The 16,521-nt window shown below is 38.0% G+C and overlaps 10 protein-coding genes across 10 annotated transcripts; 4 read left to right on the plus strand and 6 right to left on the minus strand.

Annotated features, from left to right (window-relative positions):
• Positions 1-143: 143 nt before the first annotated feature.
• On the minus strand, positions 144-1,137 carry SOMG_01307 (Schizosaccharomyces specific protein; the record flags this gene model as incomplete). The annotated part of the gene is made up of 4 exons (XM_056180100.1): positions 144-620; positions 726-808; positions 858-1,081; positions 1,127-1,137. 4 exons carry the CDS (start codon positions 1,135-1,137, stop codon positions 144-146), a joined length of 795 nt encoding a protein of 264 aa, XP_056034890.1.
• A 342-nt stretch (positions 1,138-1,479) lies between these two features.
• mug166 (Schizosaccharomyces specific protein Mug166) lies at positions 1,480-2,364 on the minus strand (the record flags this gene model as incomplete). The annotated part of the gene is made up of 1 exon (XM_056180101.1): positions 1,480-2,364. One exon carries the CDS (start codon positions 2,362-2,364, stop codon positions 1,480-1,482), a length of 885 nt encoding a protein of 294 aa, XP_056034883.1.
• Positions 2,365-2,497: 133 nt separating this feature from the next.
• dot2 (ESCRT II complex subunit Dot2) lies at positions 2,498-3,293 on the plus strand (the record flags this gene model as incomplete). Its single annotated transcript, XM_056180102.1, has 2 exons — positions 2,498-3,133; positions 3,180-3,293. 2 exons carry the CDS (start codon positions 2,498-2,500, stop codon positions 3,291-3,293), a joined length of 750 nt encoding a protein of 249 aa, XP_056034882.1.
• A 139-nt stretch (positions 3,294-3,432) lies between these two features.
• SOMG_01310 (Schizosaccharomyces specific protein) lies at positions 3,433-4,131 on the minus strand (the record flags this gene model as incomplete). The annotated part of the gene is made up of 1 exon (XM_056180103.1): positions 3,433-4,131. One exon carries the CDS (start codon positions 4,129-4,131, stop codon positions 3,433-3,435), a length of 699 nt encoding a protein of 232 aa, XP_056037239.1.
• Positions 4,132-5,362: 1,231 nt separating this feature from the next.
• SOMG_01311 (ELLA family acetyltransferase) lies at positions 5,363-5,770 on the minus strand (the record flags this gene model as incomplete). The annotated part of the gene is made up of 2 exons (XM_056180104.1): positions 5,363-5,595; positions 5,734-5,770. The coding sequence occupies 2 exons, from the start codon at positions 5,768-5,770 to the stop codon at positions 5,363-5,365; spliced, it is 270 nt and encodes an 89-aa protein (XP_056037240.1).
• A 1,044-nt stretch (positions 5,771-6,814) lies between these two features.
• gyp10 (Rab GAP Gyp10) lies at positions 6,815-8,064 on the plus strand (the record flags this gene model as incomplete). Its single annotated transcript, XM_056180105.1, has 3 exons — positions 6,815-6,947; positions 7,023-7,337; positions 7,394-8,064. The coding sequence occupies 3 exons, from the start codon at positions 6,815-6,817 to the stop codon at positions 8,062-8,064; spliced, it is 1,119 nt and encodes a 372-aa protein (XP_056037237.1).
• A 470-nt stretch (positions 8,065-8,534) lies between these two features.
• nit1 (bis(5'-adenosyl)-triphosphatase Nit1) lies at positions 8,535-9,608 on the minus strand (the record flags this gene model as incomplete). Its single annotated transcript, XM_056180106.1, has 5 exons — positions 8,535-8,671; positions 8,729-8,744; positions 8,797-9,228; positions 9,288-9,383; positions 9,462-9,608. 5 exons carry the CDS (start codon positions 9,606-9,608, stop codon positions 8,535-8,537), a joined length of 828 nt encoding a protein of 275 aa, XP_056037238.1.
• A 683-nt stretch (positions 9,609-10,291) lies between these two features.
• nog1 (ribosome export GTP binding protein Nog1) lies at positions 10,292-12,364 on the plus strand (the record flags this gene model as incomplete). The annotated part of the gene is made up of 3 exons (XM_056180107.1): positions 10,292-10,312; positions 10,366-10,461; positions 10,553-12,364. 3 exons carry the CDS (start codon positions 10,292-10,294, stop codon positions 12,362-12,364), a joined length of 1,929 nt encoding a protein of 642 aa, XP_056037243.1.
• Positions 12,365-12,762: 398 nt separating this feature from the next.
• rrn11 (RNA polymerase I general transcription initiation factor subunit Rrn11) lies at positions 12,763-13,445 on the plus strand (the record flags this gene model as incomplete). The annotated part of the gene is made up of 2 exons (XM_056180108.1): positions 12,763-13,119; positions 13,200-13,445. The coding sequence occupies 2 exons, from the start codon at positions 12,763-12,765 to the stop codon at positions 13,443-13,445; spliced, it is 603 nt and encodes a 200-aa protein (XP_056037244.1).
• A 334-nt stretch (positions 13,446-13,779) lies between these two features.
• res1 (MBF transcription factor complex subunit Res1) lies at positions 13,780-15,675 on the minus strand (the record flags this gene model as incomplete). Its single annotated transcript, XM_056180109.1, has 2 exons — positions 13,780-15,401; positions 15,450-15,675. 2 exons carry the CDS (start codon positions 15,673-15,675, stop codon positions 13,780-13,782), a joined length of 1,848 nt encoding a protein of 615 aa, XP_056037241.1.
• Between the last annotated feature and the right edge of the window lie 846 nt (positions 15,676-16,521).

A 16,521-nucleotide genomic window follows, 5' to 3' on the forward strand; every position in this document is an offset into this window, starting at 1 on the left:
ATTTAAAACTCCAAAACCGTATTATCACGAGGCCAGACGAATAAACGGCCTATGTACTGTACTTTTTTTGTCTGTTGATTAGAATGAAGTTTAATGAACTCGTTAATAAGTTGAAAACGTCTGCTACATATTAACAGGCAAAATTAAGCAGCGACGTAGTTCGAGTATTTTTCGATTAAATTAGTGCAATACAAAAGCTTTTGAAGGTTGCATATCATGGTAACCTGTAGTTTTTCATTCAAATATGTGTCACTAGGGACTTCCATGGAATCCAAAAGTCGACAAGCATGCGAAATGGACGACAAATCCTGCGGTGAAAATTGCGAGGGATCCTCAAGGCGGTTTATCAAATGTAAAGCACACGACTGAAGCTTTTCAACAGTAAATCTTTGAGAACTTGTATTTATGGAGTTTTCGTTTTCTGTCGAGTCGAGTTGTGACAAAGTTTGCAAGGCGGAAAAATAACCCGATGGATATTCACTGATTTTAAAAGGAACGCGAACGCAATTTTCACTGCGAATACTTTGAATGTTGTCAGGGATTTCATAGAACGTTAACTCATTCAAGTTGAAATTAGACGGGAAAAGAAGTAGAAACTTTAACTTCAAAACATTTGAGCTCTATAACGACTGTGTCAGCACAGCCCAATGGTAAGCTGCAACGTAGTCCAGAATTAATCGTTCGGCAAGTTTGGCAAACGTGCTTTAGGCAATAATAAAACTTACCTGCTCTAAGAACGATATGACATTGTCATCAAGAGCATCTGCAAACAAAGCGTATCCAATAGGTGATGATCCCAAAAGTTTGCCTAACGGGTTAACAAACTGCAACTTGCACTTACAAAGTAGTGTCCATACAGTGTTCGTTCTTCTCTGTAAAAAATGGTACATCTAAACTTCCATTCCTAGACAATAACTCCACAGACTCTTGAATGGCAATAGAGAGACCAATTTCATGAGATGAATATAAGCCAGGACTAAGTTTTTTCCCGACAAGTAGTAAAGCTATGTCGGAAACAGGCACATTGTTGGCTTTATATCTCGAATGTAAAGCAGCTGCTTCGTATAAAACTGTCGATTCTCTATTTAGACATTAGGCTTTGACCATTGAGCATGCGCATACATACACGTAAATCATAATAAAAAAGAAAACAAAATCATAAAGAACCGTTTGCTTCAACGAGCAATAATTTGTGTAATAAGTACTTGGTAGAAATATCACGTCCCGTGGTTCAATAGAAGTAACGAAGTAACAGGCATAAATACAGGAAACACTATAAACGTGCAAAGTAAAACAGAAGAAGGAAGGTAAAATAAATAAAAGGTGAACCAAAGCTTGAATGGAGAAACAAAATGCAAAATCTCCTCAAAAACTACAAGTCCGAAGCCTTGTTTCATGCCCTCGGAAATATATAAACAGTAAAAGATATCAGCCCAGCTAAGAAATAGTCAAGGTGTATTGATAACTCGATCAACAAGATCACCCAGGCGCATTCCCCAACGCGGGACTGTTGGGGTAGGTTCTCAGAAGTTTATGCATGCTGGTTTGTGAAATGTTTACTTGTTCCTCTAATTGAGCAGCTTTACCTTGCAATAAGGTAGTCTGCGATTCCAAACTTTGATTTGACGCATTATAAAGCTCTTGCTCTTCAATTGCAGAAGAGATATTCGACGCTGGGGACGAAGCGGCAGAGCAAGCACTATATGGGATAGATGAGAAATTCAAAACCATTTCCCGAGAAGTAGCAGAATTGCGAGCGTCCAAAGTGGGAGTAAAAAACCCAGAAGAAGCTGAGGACGAGGCCGAGGACGAAGATTTCGGTTTTTTTCGAAAAAATCCTTTCTTTTCCTGTGTATGCTCTGGAATATTCGTCGAAGATAAATTCTGGACATTTATTTCCTTTTTTTCAGCAATTACTCTTTGCAAACATAATATCCGACGCTGGAGGCTCTCCAACTCTGCATATTTTTGTTGCATGTCTATATAAGCGTTGACAAAAGCTTCGTGGAACATTTTCGTCTGCTTTTTGTTGAACCAAGATGTCCATCTTCCAAGGGCATCAGAAGTTAAAGGCTCATCGGCCTGTCCAAGACTGTCATCTCCATGAGCACTACTTTCGTTTCCTGATGAAATTGTTGAAAAAGAAACAAATGAATTCCCTCGAAACAGTACTGTTCGGCGAGGCATTTCAAAATTGCACTCCGAAGTGCAAGAACTTTCCACTGGAATAACTTCCCAAGCTACAAAGCATTCAACAAATGTTGTATGCTCTGCGTAAGTCCAATCTCGATTACCCTTGCGAGGATCCTGGTTAGTGAAGGTGCAAATCATTGCGTTATGATGTTTTGCAAGTTGCAACATCATCGTTAAAGGATGCGTATTGTTTACGTGTGGGCCTTGAACATGTCGAAAACAGTACACGCGCTTGAATGAAAATAGAATCGCTCCGTATTGAATTCCGTTAATTTTTCTTGAATTAGTGAGGCTTCGTTTCTTCATGCACAAAAGAGTTGGCATTGGTGCGCTAAACAAGGATCCTATCAAACAATATGAGCAAGTAGGCAATGAATTAATAGAGCAGCAGGCTGAAGAGATTGCTTCTCAGTTATCGACGTTTCAGGAGGCTCTAAAAAACTTTGCTAAAGAGCATGCTGTTGAAATTCGCAACAATGCTGAATTTCGTAAAACATTTACAAAGTTGTCTCTGAAAATTGGCTTAGATCCGCTAGTCAGCGGTTCGAGAGAATCTGCGTGGTCGGCTGTCGGCATGAATGAATTTTATCTACAAGTTGCTGTTCGTGTGGTTGAAGTTTGCCATGCAACACAACTGGAAAATGGAGGGCTAGTTTCTGGCAGTCGTGTTTGCGAATTTCTGAATGGCGAAAATGAAGCTTCAGGGTATGACTTGCTAACGGAAGACGATATCGTTCGCGCCGTATTAGCTTTGAAACCCCTTGGTCCAGGCTGTGATATTGAAGAAATTGCCGGCAAGCGTTATATCAGGTCACTGCCATTGGAACTTAGCAAAGATCAGAATTTTGTGTTGGAAGCGGTTGAGGTACTTGGTTATGTCACTGCTTCCATACTAAAAGACAACTATGGTTGGGACCGGGGGCGATGCATCCACGTACTGGTATATTGAAAAAGTTTTACTTCTATTTTGCTAACTTGACATGCAGAATGACTTAGTTTCAAAATCACTTTTATGGGTTGACAATCAATCTATGGAAACTACCTACTGGGGAGCCAGTACATTACTTGATGAAAAATCAAATCAGATAGTCGAGTGGTAAATTATAATATCTTTTTCTTATGATGCAGAGGCAGATGCCTTTTTTGTTTTTTTGTTTTTTTTTTTTTTTGAAAAGCAGAAACATAAAAAAATGAGCAACATATGTGATAAAACATGATAAAACAGACACACAACAGGGACTATGCTTTCAAAGACTTAGGAACATCAAAGGAAGACGGAGAGAACGGTGTAGTCATAAATACAAAATGAACTGGACGGTATCCTTGGTTTTGTAATTCGTGTTCCTCGTCATATGGCAGCAGATTAACCTGCTTCTGTGGTATCGGAAGTGTCTTAAGGCTAGTTGCTGAATACGCACGAGCAGGATGACCGAAATTATGCCGATTGGAGTATCGTTGAAAAGAAGAAGGGACCCGTTTTTTTCTTTCTTTTTTTCGAGTATTTTTTACATAAACTAAATTTACACGAACGTAAGCTTCTACTTGCTCTGTACGCAATGTAAGCGGCAAGATCGTTTCTTGGAGTCCCTCAGTCAAAGCTTCATCCAGAGAAATCTCAGCTTCACCTACTACATGGGGAATCGTATGACTACGAAATTGAAGACTGACGTTCAAAAGGGAAGAGGAGGTAAGAGTAGTGATGGCAAAGGAAGCTTTGTTGCTCAGTTTATGTTCGTTGATTCCCATGTGGGAAAGAGGAACACATTTCATAACCCCGGATAAGTTCATAAGGCACTGAAACGGTTTTGTTTCCATGGAATGCTTGAAGATTGATTCATACTGGTTACGATATATCAAGCGTTTCCATTGAGGACTCCATTCTTCCCAATTTTCAGGTGTCACATAGATATGCAACCTCCCGAGTTCTATTGAACTCATCGGTGATTTTGTTTTCGTACTTTTAATCCCTTAACAGTAAATTGATTATGTGGTGACAAAGGAAACAAATAGATATGAGACATGACTCTTTACGACTTACCAGCCATCTTCATTTTTGTATGACCAGCAGAGAATGCCTGGTTGTTACCTGGATAAGTAACATTCTGTTTACTAAGGCATTAAACCTTTGGTAATTTTTTCTAATTTATTCATTGTTTGATAGAGAAATATGTGACACTTGTTATAAGGATCCGTTATAACCAAAGCATGCCAATTTTAGGTCTCTCATCTGGGTAAAATATCCAGCACTAGAAAGGATTTTGGTTTTACCCACTGCCATAGGGAATCCGTGTGCTTTTCTTCGTTCCTTTTCCTTGAGTATGAATGAAAAAAACTGCTGATTGTGTGTTGGACGTTACCAAACCAGATGAATACTGCCTTTACTGAATCTACGAAACAGATTACAAAATCGCATGCAAGCACAAATAAACTTTATGTTTCCAATAACATTTTGTTGTTTTTATTTCTTCATCTCTCTACTGTTACAACTACCTATCCCTCTATTCACGATTGCTTCTTAATTCTTTATTTATGAATTAGATTTTGATTCAGGAGTAGTATAATGAAAAGTACAAGTTGCGTAGGAACAAGGCCGTACTCAGGGTTACCGGAAACCCACAAATATATAAATATTTACGAACGATTACTTTCTCCTGATGTGGGTCTTGGAAAAGTGAGGGACTTGGGTTGATTTTGAACACTCAAACTAAATGAGAGTTATACGCAGTAATAGACAATAGAAGGTTACCTTGCTAGCTTTACTTTGTGCTTCTCACAAACCGATACGTGAAAAGTGAAAAGAGCAACTAAGGAGAAAAAGGAATTCTTCAAGACAGCCCAATAAGTTACGATCCCAACTTAACAAAAAACAAAAGGTAATAAGAGTATAAAATCGTTAATTGGCGGTCGGAGTTTGATAAGACAACCATGCTTTCGACTAGACTGAAGAAATTCGCCGACGTCAAAGGGGAAACCTCTAATAGCTCGCACGGTATAAACAATGCATTCATTTATTATTGGGAGGCTGCACTGTTAAGAATTAAGCTTTTGTCGTAATGCAGGCGACCGTGAGCAAGGTTTTTGTCGCCTTAAATCATAAAACCTAAAGACTCGTAAAACCGGTTCAGGTAAACTTAGGCTCGGATTTTTATGAGTTTTGTTTCAGGATACTTCATTTTATCAGTAGGATGGCTTCTTGAGAAATCCTGCGTCCGTAGCCATGTCCTCGAAAATCAGGGGAAATAATGACCCGTCCAATTCGAAACCCATCTGGTTCGCCAATGATTCTAGCATATGAAAGTAGCTTGTCTTTGTCATCTTTCTGCATCAGGTGGTCATATGCCAAGTCCACTTCGTCAACCTCTTGGTATGCACTTTTATAATTCGACAATAAACATCGCTGTCCTTATATGATAATAGAAAACAACCCTTTAGAAGTCAATTGATCGAAAGAAAATAATATCTTTTGCATCGTAAACGTTCTATCCTACTGAATAGCAAAGATGAACAGATTTCAATTTCAGAGAAGCGCACATGGCTTACCAGGATCAAGATTCTTTCGTATAACAACGAAGTTCATTCTTTCATTTTACTGATTATTTATATTTTTTAGTTATCAGATGATGATAGTAATTCTTAATGTTCACTTAAGGTTACTAGTTTCATTTATATCTCTCTCAAAAGATCATTGGGTTTCTCATTTGTTTCAAAAGCTTTTGCCGAATGTGACTCTTTATTCATTCTATTGGTATGCCATGAGTAACCTTAGTTGATTGTCAAAGAGCGAAAGTGTTTCTTCTATTTCAATCGTTTGAAAATCCTTATTTTTCCCAAAAGGTGAAAACTCCACACAGGTGCTGGGCTGGTTTGATTCAATCCAAGTTTATTTGATAGGCTTTACATATTTTCATGCTTTCTTTATATATTCACTGAAAATGGTGGTATCCAACGTGAGAATTGAATAGAGTATGTTTATGATTCACTATTGTCTAGTCTTTTTTGGTGATATGCTTTTTTTGACAAGGTTGCCTTTTCCTACCTTTGGATCGCTTGGATAAAATCTGCTATTTGTCACCTTTTCTCTTTCATGGAATTCGATTGATTTTTCTGGATTTTGACTACTAGGTAGCTTTATTAGCGACTCATCTATCATTTCACTTTATTCTGTGTAGAGAAATATTGTTAGTGGTATTATTGTTGATTCTCACGTATTCTCGCTACTCTTTTTTGATAAATGTGGTGAATGCAACTTTTCTCGTTTTCCTTCAATATTTATTTTCATTTACCATTTTCTTATAATAATTGCAATGAACGTCTTATGCCTACGTTCAAAAATGTAATATATTGTAGTAATGAATCTTTCGTTTGCCATACCCTTCACCTCATACAACATTCAGTCAGTCCACAAATTGTTGGTCAGTCCACATACTTCCCTTCGCAACAACTCCTTTCATTATCCTTTAAAAGAAATCAAAGTCAAATTTAGGTCTCTCAGTGTTGCTCAAATCGATTCTGTATTTGTGCAGATTTGTCATCGGTTTGAACATACCCCATAACCAAGCTGAAGATAATATTCCTGAAAAAATTGCACTTCTGGGGAGGTAGCGGTGGACGCATAAACGATATGAAGAAGAAAGAGCTAAAAAAGCGAAAGGATGATGTGAAGGTCGGCTTGATAAATTTTGACTTGGACAGTTTATCACAATGTGGTAAAACAGGACATGGTTTTCTTATGAAAAGCTATCGAAAGTCAGCTTGTATGTTTAAGCATGAAGAAAACTCTTTTTTTTTATTTTTGACGAAGCTCGATTTTGCTAACGTATGGTTTACAGGGACTCTTCTATGTGGGATTTCTTCACAAGACCGGATGGAATGCTTTGCGAAATCAGCCGTTCAATCTTCCTATGCGGACCAAGTCCAAGTACATTTGGATTCAGAACGTTCGTTTTTTCAGTATAAGCTGAATCCAATTCTGCTTCGAAAACATCGCTCACAGCTGATCAAATTACTAAGCACTATATTCAAGCGCTACCCAGAGCTGTGCTACTATCAAGGTCTCCATGATATTGCACAAATTGTGTTGCTTACACTTCCTTACTCTCATGCTCTTCCTTTGATGGAGCACCTAATGTTTCACCGCCTACGAGGTATGTTACAAACAGCCCTCTTCCACCCTTTTATATGTGTACTAACTTTTTTGTAGACTTTATGCTTCCGACGCTTGACGCCACGATTAAGCAGCTACACCTCGTTTTGGAAATTATTCGATATCGTGATTTCACGCTCTACGAGTATTTAAAAAAGGCTGATGTACAGTGCTATTTCGCACTATCTTGGCTAATTACATGGTTTGCACATGATATTTCTGAAATTTCTGTTGTGGGCAGACTGTTTGATTTCTTTATATCCTCCCATCCATCTGCGGTTGTGTATACCTGTGCTCAGATTGTTATGGACGATCGAAAGAAAATTTTAGATCTCTCATTGGATAATAATGGAGCGGATATACTCCATACGTATTTGTGTAAATTACCGTCGAAATGCGATGTTGAACAGCTCATCCAAAATACCTGCGCAACAATGTCAAGTATCGATATCACGTCCTTGCCGTTAGATAAGCTTAATATATCTCCTTTTAGTTCCCTTCGGAATCAAGGTCCACCTTGGGAATATTCGCACGACAAAAACGGCATGGTCGTATTTCGATTATTACGTGCTGATCACCACGACAGTGGCATTTCTAAACAGGATTGGAAATTACCATTGTTTTTTCACGAAAATATCTTTACTGGATGCAATATGATAACAGCAATAACAGTTATTGGGGTTGGTATCGTGGCCTCTCAATTAATGCCTAAGTCTTCTGTCAACTAATAATCGAGGCTTCTTTCCAAACTCAGTTTACTAACATGCGGTTTTTTTTACATCCGGTCGTTTTATTAATTTATATTCTGCTACTTATTTAATTTGGTTATCTTTTAATTCCGCATTGGATTGATCATAGAATGCTGCCAAATAGCGTTGGTATTTGCTTTTGTTTCTTTACAGCACCTCTTTTTCTGGAATGGTTTATTGGGGCTTCTCTTTTCTTATTTTTTATTATTATTCTTTTTTCCATTTTCTATTCTTCGTCCTGGGAATCCATAATGAATAGTGTCCTCGATATCTGTATTAATTTTGCATTAGGATTGCGTTAATCACATAAATATATTCGTTCGAATGCCATATGAAAAAGGAGATGAGAGCATACTTTAAAATTGGTATACCAGTGCTTAGTTCAATATTTAATTACTTTCATCACCTAACGCAAAAGTCAATGTATATAAAGATCTTTTATAAACTATTTAGATAACAGGATATAGATCATTTCTTCGAAGTAAGGGAATAAACTTTCGTACATGTTCAACAAGGTTTAGTTCAATGTTTGCGAAGATGAGGCCATTAGGTGATGCAAGGTCGCTGTATTGAGCAATAGTAGTTCCTGAACAGGTTAGTATAAAATGTAAATTCTTTAAAAATACAAAGCTAGTTGACATACCCCAAGGATCGACAATCTATAGAAAAATGAGTACGTTAGTAAATTATGATAGACATATATGCACGTACCATTGCATGACCGTAACTAGCTCTTTTCTCATTGTGGCTGCCCCCTTGAGCAGCAGCAAAAATATAAGACTGAGCATCAAGAGCACGGGCCCTAAGCAAAACCTCCCAATGGGCAGCTCCTGTTTTTTGGGTAAAAGCACTTGGGTATGTTATTATATCTGCACCCATGTTACGGAGCTTCAAGGCATGCTCTGGAAATCGTAAATCAAAGCATATAGCGGATCCGACTTTTCCCAATGGAGTCTCAAAAGGAGGAAGAATTGCATTTCCGGGTACAGTGCTATTTGATTCCTTCAAAACCGGACCGTTCGCAATGTCAACATCAAATAAATGGGCCTTGTTGTATCGCTGAACAATTCCTTTGTCGGGCACAATAAGAAGGGAGCTGTTTAGTAATTTGTTTTCAAAAGAGGAAGGTTCATGGACCCCAATCTAAAGTTCAGAAGGTAAGCAAAAATACAATCTCAAAAGCAGCCATAATAATTCCATACTTGTACATAAATTGAATGCTGTTTGGCTTCAGCGCATATTTGTTTAACAAAGGCTGAACAGTCAGGATGACGACTTAATTCTAAAGCCTCAGAGCTCTAGTAATTCAGTAAGTCAGTTCTCTGAAATATAAATAAAAATGGAATTTGTCGGTTGAGAAAAATATTGAGTCGTACATTATGAGCGATATAGTCAGAAGCTTCAGGAAAGAAAACGCATTTTGCTCCTTTGGATGCAGCCTCTGCAATTAGGTCTTTACATATCTTTGCGTTTTTTAAAATATTCGAAGTAGAGGTAATTTGAGCTACTGCTGCGAGCGACATGAATGACAGAACTATATGACGAGTAGTAGAAGTTGAGATTTGGTTTCTTAATACGGAAGAAGAACCAAAAGAAAAATACCGTTCAACGTCAATTCCAAGTCAAACACGTACAGGAAAACGGAAAACAGCTGATTAGGAAGACAATTGGGATTGATATGAAAGGTCAACCATTCGTTTGATACCTTGGTGTACTCATAAGTAGATGAATTGAAGAGAGTGCAGAAATTTTGATGAATGACTACTTCAAGTTTGTATATATAAAGGTATAAAAGAAAAAAATAGTGGGCTATTCGTTATTCTGTAGACCTTTCACAAACATTTTGGATTTCTCTTGTTCTTCTTTACAAGAATCCTTGCCTAAAACTAAAAATTTGGAAATACAGCCATTGCAAACTAATAATAATTAAGAACAAATCGAATAAAAATTATTGAGACTCATTACGGGAATAGAAGCATCAACAACGGTTTTTCTTTCGACTTTTCAATCCTACGCTTTTTGTTTACTAATCTACTTTAACACATTGCGTTATACAAATAACAATCGTTGCTTTTCCGCGTTAAATAAATAAGGAGGTAGACCGATTTCGAACTACTGTACAATGGCAAATTTTTAGAGGCATCTCCTAAGAACCGCCAAAAATTCCTGCCTTTAGCAAATTTGCCATCTACCAACTTCTTTCCCTATGGCCACGGCAGTTTTCAAGGTAAGATGCAACGGCTTTTGTATTTAGAATAATACTAACATATATGTGTTTAGAACATCTCTCCAATTCCGGACGTGAACACGTTCTTGGATGTCGTTCTTTCTCGTACCCAAAGAAAGACGCCTACGGTCATTCGATCTGGCTTCAAGGTATGTAGAGACGTTTCTACTGTAATGTAGAATAATTTTTATGTTCAGTAGAGAAAGTAATTGGCTGTCTTTGGTCCTAACCAGTTCATAGATCTCTCGTATCCGGGGTTTCTACGGCAGAAAAGTAAAATTTACCCAGGATACCTGTACTGAAAAACTGGATGGTATTCTCCAAGAGTTCCCTAGACTTGATGACATCCATCCTTTTCACGCAGATTTACTCAATATTCTTTATGACAGAGATCATTTGAAGATTGCTTTGTCACAGCTTTCAACCGCAAAGCACTTGATTGAAAATGTTGCTCGTGATTATATTCGTCTTTTAAAGTATGGTGATAGTCTTTATCGCTGTAAACAACTCAAGCGTGCCGCTTTGGGTCGTATGGCTACAATCATTAAGCGCCAAAAGTCTTCATTGGGATTTTTGGAACAAGTACGTCAGCATATGTCGCGTTTGCCTTCAATCGACCCTAATACTCGTACCTTGTTGGTATGCGGATATCCCAACGTTGGTAAATCTTCTTTTATGAACAAGATCACTCGTGCCGAAGTCGATGTACAGCCTTATGCTTTCACGACCAAGTCTCTTTTCGTTGGCCATTTTGATTACAAGTACCTTCGTTGGCAAGTCATTGATACTCCAGGTATCCTTGATCATCCTTTGGAGCAGATGAACACCATTGAAATGCAATCCATCACTGCGATGGCTCATCTTCGTTCTGCCGTTTTGTACTTCATGGACCTTTCAGAAATGTGTGGTTACAGCATTGCTGCTCAGGTCAACTTATATCACAGCATTAAGCCTCTCTTTGCCAACAAGCTTACTCTTTTGGTTGTTAACAAGGTGGATGTTACGAAACCCGAAGATTTGGACCCTAAAAGCCAAGAGATGATTCAATCCATTTTGGCAGATGGAAATGTACAAATGGTTCAAACAAGTTGTGTCAGCGACACGGGTGTGATGGACGTCCGTAACAATGCATGTGAAGCTCTTTTAGCTGCACGTGTTGAACAGAAGCTCAAGGGATCACGTGTTAACAATGTTCTGAATCGTATTCATTTGGCAGAACCCGCAGCCCGTGATAGTGTTAATCGACCGGCAGTCATTCCCGACGCTGTCAAAAACCGTCGTGCTTATGATGAGAAAGACCCCGCCCGCCGTATTCTTGCCCGTGATATCGAAGCTGCTAATGGTGGTGCTGGTGCATTTAATGTTAACTTGCGTGACAAGTACTTGCTTAGTAACCCTGAATGGAAATACGATCGTGCTCCTGAATTGTTGGATGGTAAGAACGTCGCCGATTATATCGACCCTGAAATTGAAGCCAAGCTTGCTGCTATGGAAGAAGAAGAAGAACGCGTGGAAAATGAAGGCTACTATAACTCGGATGAAGATGTTCCCGATGAAAATGAGGAACATGTTCTTACCGCGGCTGATAAAATTCGTGAGAAAAACAAACTCATTCGAATTGCTGCTCGTAATAAAAAGATCAAGAATCGTCCCATGTTGCCTCGTACTGCTGGTGTTCGCACTTTGGATCAGTTGGAGTCTTCATTGGAAAATGCTGGTCTTCCTTCTGACGCAATTGGTGAGCGTGCTCGCTCACGCGCTCGCTCGGGAGCTGCCCAAGAATCTGCTCGTTTGTCTGGTGCAGACATAGTTATGCAGGAGGGACCCGAAGTACGCGCCAAATCTGTTGCTCCCCGCTCACAGAGCAACAGACGTGAAGCAGGTTTGCATTCTGAAGGAGGACGTTCTTATGCTGAACGTCTTAATCGTGTCAAACAAGTACAACGCAATCGTCTGGCTAGAGCTTCCGAAAGTGACCGTCACACTACGACTTCAAAACCCAAGCACTTGTTCAGTGGTAAACGTGGTATGGGTAAGACTGATAGAAGGTAAAGTAATGGTTTGGTATGGATTTTTTATTTTTATTTTAATATAGTTTTGGTGCACTTTTCATTCTCTTCATAGTTTGGATAATTTGGTTGGATAAAAATAAACAGGTTTACTATTTGTTTCATCAGCCGGTTCAGTTCAGTAGATGCATTTCTTCTCAAAATAGTAGACATAAGCAATGTAGTATAGCACGTAGTGAGTTTATGATTCTGCATTTTTTCAAAATTGACTTCATTCATCCTAAAGTATTGATTTCTCAGACACCCTAGCATTCTTCAAGCACATATTTTACTGTACTTGAGGATTTTGTTTGAGAAATTGAGGATTGGCATGAGTTATGGCTTAATTGGGGTTTATAAACGAATGAAAGACGAATATAGTTTATGAAAAGAAAACAAAGTATGTTTAACCCCTGCACGGTAAGAAATAAACGCTCGACTTTACGAGATATTGCCCCAAAAGAGAGCAATACTTCTGTTCCTAGAATACCTTTACCGGCCTCAAGGTTCAAAACAAAACATATAGATGCTCTTTGCGCGCTGATGCATCTTTCTTTGTTGCGGGAAGATTACAATCGAGCATATCATGCCTTCTCTCTTTTGTTGCGATCAAAAGGTGTAGACATGTCTAAAATGTGGAACATCGGTTTGGAGATATTGAACCAAATTAAACCTGATGATTCGACAGAATATATGGAGCGTCTCATCGCTCGTTTTCCTGCGAACCCAAATAAAAATCGTACACAACGTTCCTTGACAGTATGTATTGGACTTTTTTACGTTATAAATTAGGATCAAACGAAGAAATTTAAAGATCATTTACTAATGAAGCCTTTTAGTCTGAACAATTTTATCCCGCATACATTTTACTATTGATTCAGAGACAGGAATACCAAAGAGCGATGAACTCCTTGGATGAATATATGCTTTCTCCGCCGTTTAATCAAAATAAAGCTCTATATGAATACTCTGGAATGCTTTGTCTTGAACTCGCCAAAAATGAAACTTCAGATCATGAGCGAGACCAATGGCTTCAGAAAGCAAAGCAAAATCTTCATGATGCGGGTGTCTCTCTGAATGTTTGAATATTTTTTTATTGTACGAAAAACCCGGTTTTTACTTTGTGCTAGAACTTCGAATAAGTGTAAACTACCTAATTCTCTCCTGTATGTCCTGTAGCTTTATCCGCTAGGAACAAAATAATGGAAGAACGAAATAAAAATGAAAAATAATAATATATAAACCTATACAAAAACCTAATCAAAAATGTTGAATAGTAGTATTATACACACTTTACTCCATTAAAAGAGATTTGTGAAATCAATTTAAATAATTAATAGAGCATTTCAAGAAAGGAATGAAGACTAAAGCCTGAAATAATTCAAAACGTAGAAAATCGTCACAAGTTATTACCAAGAATTACCTGGTTTTAGAAGAACTCAATGTATCCAACGAAATCATATCCAAAATTTCCATAATCTTTTCTTTTCTTTTTTTTTGCAATACAGCAAGTTGATTTCCAAGCTCATTCCTTTGTTTCTCGTGTTCAAAATGATCATACTCTAAATCCATACGAGACGCTGATGAGACTTTAGAAATCTTATGGCTCCCAACTAAATCAAGTTCATCATTCTCCCCCCAAATATGAGAGAAATAGGAAACATACTTACTTAATTGAAGTGCCTGAAAAGTTTCAATTTGGTTAGTTGCATCCCTCATCAACTTGAGTAAACGCAACAAGGTACTTTTCAACTCCATTCTTTGATTTGAGAGATAATTTGGCTGACTATTACTAGCCTCATTCCAAAGTCTTTGACTTGTTTCACTTTCGCGAACAGTTTGTTCTAATACCTCTGTCGCCAAACTAAATGTGGTCTGCTTAGCAGAAAGAGAACTTTCATGATATTTGGTCAGTTCTTTAATCCTTGATAAAACGTTTGGCAAGGCATTCTTCATCAACGAGTTTTTCAAAAAAGAAGGATGTTTATTTGTTAAAGACCGTAAGGCTCCTTCTGCCGTAATATCGTCGAAAAATCCTTTTGAAGTTTCTTGTTGCGAAGGAAACTCCATCTCTTCGGATGTTAGAAAGTCAGAAGGATATTGGCCTTGGTTATTTGGAATCGTTGCACAAGCATAAAAAGCTAGGAGCAACCTTGCACATCTTTTAGCACCATTTCTAGCACAGATAAGCAAAACCGTATCTCCGCGATCATCTTGCACGTTTAGTATTTGCGTTGCAACTTCAACAGATTGTGTTGATGTCAAATTTTGAAGTAAAATATCCATGTAGTAGCGGGCTGCTTCCATCTTGGATTTCGAGGAAGCCAAAAGTGCTACGTGGTGAAAAACAGTCTGACCAAAACTATCTGTCATACAAAGAGCGGATTGCAAAAGCTCTGATACAAGCTCAAAAGTTTGGAGATCATAGTTCATTGTAAACATAACACACCGCATTAAGGACGTCTGCTGTAAGTAATTGACGGACACAACGCTAGCTTCAGCCTGTAAGAGGGCATGCATCATCTCCAGATTTCCCATAGCAGCTGCCCAATGTAACGCTGTATGGCCATCTTCATCAATACTAGCGTTAACATCCCAATCGGCCGGTCGATCATAAACGAAATCTGGAGGTTGGGTATTATTAGAAAGCAAAAAATAATCCAATAGGGCTTGAGAGTAATGCTTTGATTTGGGAACCACTTCCTTGAAGCCGAGAGCATCGTTCAGGTCTACAGAGGAGAGAAAGGAATTTTGAGAAACATTTGCTTGAAGGCTTAAAGAATTTGATAAGTCATGCATTCTAGGAGCAGAGGATAGTTCTTGCGAAGGATATGGTTCCGAAGATGGCTGTGAGACGCAGAATTCATTATTAGAAGGGTAGGAGGATGACAATTTATTAGACGGTTTCTGCATGCTTTGAGGTGTATATAAATGGACCGAATTCATTTGCGTCTCACTATATTCCAGTAGAGAACTTATTATGGAATATACATCGTATTCCTGGGCAAGTTCAATGGCTCTATCCAGAGGAACCCATGTACCTATATATCATTAGCCGAAAAGAAAAACAACTGGTGAACAGCCCGTACCTTGATATTTCCCACAACCTCCCTGTACTTTTTCATGTAAGCCTTTTTGGGCGAATTTTTCCAAAATCCTAGTCCGTCTGGGCTTGTCTAGTTCAGCGATTTTTAAAATTTGAGTAGCATTCATCCATTGATCATGACATCGTTTCATTAAAAAATTGCCATTGATATTGCATTCGTAAACGTTTACACCCGAATAGGCTGTTTTCTTAACATGGTTAACAAACATAGCGATCTTCAAGGCTTCTAAAGCTTTATCAATGTGAAAAAAAAAAAGGATATTTGAAGCCAAACTACAGCCAAAAATAAAAAGAAAGAGCAAAGTGAAAAAACAAACGAAGGAAAACAACAAGGAAAGAAAATAAAACAAAAAATGCACTTGGTGCTAATAAACTAAAAGAAAGACGAATGTTCCAAAATATAAGTCACAAGATGCAACTGTAAATTCGTAAAGGGAGTTAATTTTTGTAGTGGTTTTTCACAGTTAATTTAGGGTGTAAAAACCAAAAGTCCTTTCTATCCCAAAGATGTTATTAAGAGACCAGCAATCCATATAGATATGACCAGTTAGAAGAAGAATATAATGAATACGAAAACTTGATCAGTTTTTGGAGTCTTCGGTTCTTTGAATATGCAGAAGGCGAGCCTTTAAGACAAATACTTCAAGTTGGATATCCTGAAAGGGTAAAGTTTTGAGTATGAAGAATAGGCTTTCCAATCTCAACTTTTATTTTATAGCTTTTCTATAACTCTTCCCACTTTTATTTCTTTTTTGTAAGACTTTTCAGACTTTACCCCAATGAACAATTCTTCCTCTTCAGAGGCCCTAGAAGTGAAATTAACAAATTTCTTCTTCTCCCAAGATTCCGGAACAAGAAATATCTCTAAGTAAAAGTTTCTCAAAATTTTCTCCGAAAACAAGTTTCTGTTTACGTCCGCGGTGGAAACTTCAAAAAGGGTTATAAGCCTTAAAAGCTTTTCGACAGGAATTTTCTACGTTTTCTATAAACAATAATAATAAATCTTCAGCTTAAAAGAATCAACTAAGCTTTTTATTCCCCTTCCTTTTCGAGGT

This window comes from Schizosaccharomyces osmophilus, chromosome 1, assembly GCF_027921745.1.
Source record: "Schizosaccharomyces osmophilus chromosome 1, complete sequence".
In the NCBI taxonomy this organism is placed as follows: Eukaryota; Fungi; Ascomycota; class Schizosaccharomycetes; order Schizosaccharomycetales; family Schizosaccharomycetaceae; genus Schizosaccharomyces; species Schizosaccharomyces osmophilus.